This window comes from Cygnus atratus, chromosome 3 (genome assembly GCF_013377495.2).
Source record: "Cygnus atratus isolate AKBS03 ecotype Queensland, Australia chromosome 3, CAtr_DNAZoo_HiC_assembly, whole genome shotgun sequence".
Lineage (NCBI taxonomy): Eukaryota > Metazoa > Chordata > Aves > Anseriformes > Anatidae > Cygnus > Cygnus atratus.
Genome location: NC_066364.1, coordinates 32,748,304 through 32,754,441, shown reverse-complemented (window position 1 = coordinate 32,754,441; position 6,138 = coordinate 32,748,304). Strand labels below are relative to the sequence as shown.

General features: G+C 45.8%; 1 protein-coding gene across 1 annotated transcript in view; it reads left to right on the top strand.

Annotated features, from left to right (window-relative positions):
- Positions 1-1,268: 1,268 nt before the first annotated feature.
- SLC17A5 (solute carrier family 17 member 5) overlaps positions 1,269-6,138 on the top strand; it is a 38,255-nt gene continuing 33,385 nt past the window's right edge. Inside the window, exons 1-3 of the mRNA XM_035543045.2 lie at positions 1,269-1,445; positions 4,376-4,572; positions 5,801-6,034. Coding sequence (XP_035398938.1) covers positions 1,382-1,445; positions 4,376-4,572; positions 5,801-6,034 — 495 coding nt within the window. The 5' untranslated portion in view covers positions 1,269-1,381. The remainder of the gene's footprint in view (positions 1,446-4,375; positions 4,573-5,800; positions 6,035-6,138) is intronic.

Here is a 6,138-nt window from a genome sequence, read left to right as displayed (position 1 = left end):
GCTTGGGGTTCAACTTGTAGATGGAAACCGTCAGCGCCATGACCCCACGATGCAGCACGGCACTTGTGGCCTGCAGCCCCTCAGACGTCCTTCCGCCTGTGCTGAGTGTCAGCGTGCTGGTGGTACACATGGAAATACCAGGAAGGGTGTCTGCAGCACATGTGAAACACCACAGAGCCTTCAAGTACCGTAAAATAAATCTTCACTTTTCATAGTGTTGCAAAATATGACCAGTGTTTTGTCAGAATAAAGTCGTTGGGTTTTCCTTCTGTAACTGGGGTTATAAAAGCAACTTCTAAGCAAGGTTGACTCACATATGACAGACACTCTTAAGCTAAACCCCAGAACTGAAACAGAAATTCTGGTTTTCTTCACGTTTGCATAGACGCGATACTGTACGACCAGCACGCAGCCACAGCCATTCAATTGACAGTTACAAGTTCAGTGCGTCTATCTAGTGCAGATACAGCTGAATGAGCTGCCAGGAATGTTGTACATTATTCCATTTCCCACCGTGCAAAATGTTCCAGGCAGCTATTTACCCATCTCTGCGCTGACACAGGCATCCAGCACAGCCAAAGGCTTTAGCAGGCGGCCGCCAGGACCGTCCAAGTGACTCAGCACTCGGCTCTGGCATGGGCACGGGTGAGCAGAGGTGGTGTGCGATGGAGCAGGCTGTAAAACTGCGAAACTCTTGTTAGCTTTCACTGATGTAGGCCAAAGAGGTTGGAAACCAGTGTTTCAGAGGGAGAAAGCTTTATTGCGTGTGCTGTGTAATTTAGAGGGGGAAAGCTTTATTGTGTATGCTGTATAATTCAGAGGGGAAGAGCTTTATTATGTATGCTGTGGTGCTTATTCACTTTATTATGTATGCTGTGATGCTTATTCATGTATTTATATTGCTGTGTTTCCAGGCTTCCCTCTAGGAACTCTGCAGATGAGCAGCGCCTGCCCTCCAGACACTACAAATTATTATTTTAATGCCCTTCAAGCGGAGGAGCGCTTTGCGGTTACGGAGAAACCAGCCCGAACCTCAGGCCTGCCCTAGTTTGGAACCGATCTCCAGGGCCCACACCCGTCCGGGGGCTGCAGGCGGGCACAATCCTCCGCCTCAGCGCCCCGTTTTCCCCAAGGGGGGCTCCGCAGCGACCCCCTCGGCCAGCCCCGAGGGCGGCAGGGAAGGAGGGGCGGCCGGCGCTGCCCTCACCCAAGATGGCCGCTGAGGGCCGGCGCCCGGATGGGCGGAGCGGGGCGGAGCGGAGCGGAGCGGGGCCGGCTGCGGGGCGGCTCCGGGGCGGCTGCGGGGCTCCCGGCCGCTGCTCCCGGCCTTTCCGCGGTGGCGGCCGGCGGCCTGGCGCTGGGCGCGCTGCAGGGCGGCGCGATGGAGCCCGACGAGGGGGAGGACCGCACGCCGCTGCTGAAGGAGCCCCGGCTCGACGGAGCGGGTGAGGGGAGCGGGCGGCGGCGGCGACTGAGCCCAGCCCGGGCTGCGGGGCCCGGCAGGGGGCGGGCCGGGCCGCGGCGCCTCCCCGGCGTCGTGTCGCCATGGAGCCGGGCAGGACTTGGGGTGGCTGGTTCGGCGGGTGGGGAGAGGAAGGGGTGCGGAGGAAAGGCTGGGGATGGTTACGGGGTGGTTGGGGCTCGGGGCTCGGGGCTCGGGGCTCGGCGGCGGAGCCGAGCCGAGGTGTGCGGGGTGTTTTTAGATTCGTGTCCTAGGAGAAAGTGTGAAGGTGACAGGGAGGCTGTGAGGTCCTGCAGCGTGCCCCACAAAATAACCTGCTTACCGAACAGATCCCTTACCGAACAGGTGACTGCAGCTGGTAACAAAACGACATAAAAGCTCCAGGGTCAGATTATAGAGCAATGCGCTGCCAGCCTTGCACAATGTGTCGCGCTGCAGCTGAGGTAGTGCACCTCACCCACAGGGAGAAACACAGCACAGAGCAACTTCCTTTAACTGCCGTGCAGCTCGCGGCGCAGACCTGTTTCCTTTAGTTGCAATTTAAGGCTCCCGTTCAGTTATATCTTCTTTTAAACATGGTCCTGAAGTCAGAATTATCTCTAGATGTAGCACCCGTGGCTACCGGTCAAGGTAAGATCTTCAGCGTCATGGTTAGCTGCCTTAAGCTTTAGGGGGGACAGCAGTGTCTCTTTGCCAGTGAATGTGGTGGTGTCCTAAAGATGTGTGTAACCGAAAAAAGTCTGGAATCTTCTTGAACCTTCTGTCACCTTGACCTAATATTCTCAGGTGCTGCAAACACACTTAGTAGGAAGACATTAAAAAAAAAGTCATTAGTGGTCTTAAGTTCTTACACATCACCTTTGTGGAGCTTGCTCTCCAGATGAGGTGTGTACCAGTACAAGCCTTCCAGAGGCAGAAAAATGGACATTGCAGTTAATCTGCCTTTCCAAGGAAAGGTTATATTATAAGTGCCATCTCAAGTCTTTTATTATTATTGTTTAACCCCAGCAAATATAGGAACAACAATGGAAAGGTTAAATAGCTTTACTTGCAATTATATTCATTGCTTTAATTTAAATGACTATACATTCTCTATTGAAGGGAAATTGCTTTTCAAACAACAGCAAAGGGCAGTGAAGCTACTTGACTTGTTTTTCTGCAGTAAGCACTTCCTGCTCTTGGCGCCTGTTGTTTTGAAAGCAAGCAATAAAGTCTTGGCTATATGTCATTTTAAAATGACATAAAAGCCAAGACAAATGAGAGCAGCAAAGTCTCCTTTATGTCATTTAAAAAACAGGTACGCCTTTTTCAAATGCTGCCAAAGCAAGACTTGCCATTACTGTAGGTCTGGAAGACGTTTTACGTATTTGCATAGTAGCCTCTCTTGTTACTCATTTACTAAAGAAGCATAGCAAATACTGCCTCACTGTCATTTTAACAATTTGTTCAGCCTTAGTGAACTTCAGATAAGTTTATCAGGGACAGAGACCTCCAAAAAAAAAGGCAAAGTTCTACAACTTTCATGAAGACTGCAGTCTCAGAAAGGCTCAGTTGGTGCCCCTAAAACTAAGGGATCACATAGGCTCATTACAGGTTTCTAGAAGGTTTCTGGGAAGAGGAGAGTCTTGAGATATCTTGTCCCCAGGGGATGCTTTTTGCTTCTTACTGCAGATCAGAGAATCCAGTCAAGAGACATACTGCAGCTGCAGATTGGGCTCCAGTCAATCCTGCTGTTCATAGATCTACTTGTTCTATTCAGAATTTAAATGCTGAATAGTCAGAGAAGCAATTGCTGCAGACTGAAGTAGTATCTGCAGCTGCTGATTGCCAATCCTCCCTCAGTTTCGGATGTCCAAGTTATAAAATTTTCTGTTATCACCGCAGCTTCCTCACGAGGGGAAACTCCACCCTGGAAGTATTTGTACATTCAGCGGATTCTTCATGTCATTTCTCAACAGTTTGACATTTCTGCTTTGGTAGCTGTAGGCATCCCCGGTTTGAAAAGAGTATCTGCAGGGCTGTAATCTGTATTTTGTATATAGCCTCCCAGCTGAAATACATCTCAACTCTGATCCAAGTCTCCTGGCACTGATCAATGATCTCTGCCAAATACTGCAGTGTACTACTGTCGGAGGAAATTTATAACTCTGTTACAGTGCGAAGTCTGATATTTGGGTGTAAACAGCTGACAGTTGGTTTAAGGCTGAATCTAAGACCCATTTTCCTTTGACAGCCTCATTATATAGTGACTGCAAAAAGAGCAGAAGAAATTGGACAACTGGGAAACTGCTACAGTTCTACAGTGCCTTGACAGTTTTTGCCGTTCCTTTTTATGCTAGTTTTTTTTTTCTTTAGGCAGCTATTAACAAATGTGTATTGGTTTATAAACAAACGTACAGAAGGAAAACTTGTCCTAGAAAACAGCCTCACTGGCTGTTCTTTAATGCTACTTTAAGAGTTTCAGTCCATCTTGAACCATTTTCAGGTACATAAAAGGCTTCCTGATGGCTTCCATTTCTTTTATTTTTATTTTTATTTTTTAGCATGAAGTTTCAGGTTGAATAATTATTACTTTATGTTCAAGAGGACTTCCGAATGCTTCTGCATCCATTTCCACAGACCACACACCACGCTTCCACTGCAGCCCCTGCACTTGTGTGCACAGCTACTGGTAGTCAAAACCAGAAGTACCTTTGTTTCACACATCAGTAGAAAAATGTGCATTATTTTTCCACCCTGGTCTCTACCCATATTGAGTACACTCTTTAAGACTGCAATAAGTAACTTTTCCTTGTTATTTTTTCTTACCCATAAATTTCTGAGATTATAGTAAAAACTGCTTGTCACTTGTTTTTTTTTTTTTTTTGGTTGGGTTGTGTTAAAACAAAAACTTGTTATTTATTCTCCTTTCAGTCCCTGCCTGCTGCTCAGCTCGCTACAATCTAGCACTGCTGGCCTTTTTTGGGTTTTTCCTTCTGTACGCATTACGGGTGAACCTAAGCGTTGCTCTCGTGGATATGGTGGAACCTAACACAAGCTTAGCAAAGAATACAACTTCCAACGTGTGTCCGGAGCATTCCTCCACCATAAATACTCCTCGCAACACAACGGTGAGGTCTCAAACATACCGTTCTGAAACGTGGCATGTAAAATTGTTTTTAATAAAGTCTGTGATTGATGAGTCATGCCTAGATGGCAAGAGAACTGGCTGCTCGTTACCAGATGGCCTTTACAGTGCTGCTCTTTTAAAGCAATTCTGAAAAATAATAGCTTTAAATGGCTAGCTGATTTAGAAGTGCTGTGCTCAGGGTAAGGCTTTTTTTTTTTTTTTTTTTGTAATGTACATCTGTTGTGCTGTTCTTTACAAATTAGCTGGTCTGACCTTATAGATTATTATGACTCACTGTTTCATATGCCTGTGATCAACTGTTACTGTTACATTTGCATCAGAGCTCACATCACTATCTACGTTTGCTTGTTTTTATACAGTCCTGAGAGTGTGAAATTTCATTTTAAGTTAACTAACATGCAATATTTTTCTCCTTGCTTCTTTGTTCGCTTTCCCTGATCACGATTCTTGTCTTTATATCCTTCACCTCCTCAATTTCTGTGCAGTAATCCTTAAAATCACACTTCTTAACTATGAAAAGTTGTCTTTAAAAAAGGCTTTGTGAATTTGGACATACATAATCTCACTTTATAACCAAGGTTTATTACTGAGCCCTCTTGCCCTCTTCCTGCCTTCGTTTTGTTTGTTTGGAGGTCATTTATTATTTATCATGAGCAAATTACCATTGCGCGCTGTACGGGAAGAAGATTCTCCCTCATCACTTCTGTGAAATAAATGCTGCTCATTTAGGTGCTCTTAAATAGGGCTTTTGGAAGTGTTCCCAAATTTTAAAATCACTTCCTTGGGCAACCATTTATGGCCTCTTGCTGACTTCTTTTATTGCTTCCTTATCTCAGTCATCTCTGCTTTATTGCTTTTCTGCTAAACTCATCTTCCTCTGCCAAGCTTGTCCTGTTCTTCCGTCTATCCTTGCAAGTCCTGTCCTTGGTTGTTCTTTATATTACATTTAAGCATCTGCATCTCCTTGTTTGCTTTTCTCTCTGTACGTTTTCTGCATGAAAAGCCATTTTCCAGAGTGCGACAGAATGCCCACGTCGTGATGCAGAAGTGGGATTCACACATCTTGTGTAGATGAAGACCCTACGAAAGGCCATGAAAGATTTGCAATTTAGGCATGAAGGACTAATTAATCAAATTCATATAAAATATGGTCAGAGAAACTGCTGTCTTGAACTTACTGCATTTTGGGTTTTGTTCTTTCTTTTTAGGGGAAAAAGTATTCTTGGGATGCTGATACGCAGGGATGGATCCTTGGTTCTTTTTTCTATGGGTATATCATTACACAGATTCCAGGCGGATATCTTGCAAGCAAAATCGGTGGGAAGCTCTTGTTGGGGTTTGGTGTCTTTGGCACGTCGGCATTCACCTTGCTTACTCCCTTAGCTGCGGATTTGGGAGTTGGCTACCTCATAGCTGTCCGAGCCTTGGAAGGACTGGGAGAGGTAATCCTTTTTCTCTATGTAATTTGAAAATACATCCAAATAACTTATTGATAAATTGTAGTGATTAGACCCTGTGGCTGTTGGTATGCTGGAGTAGTATACAG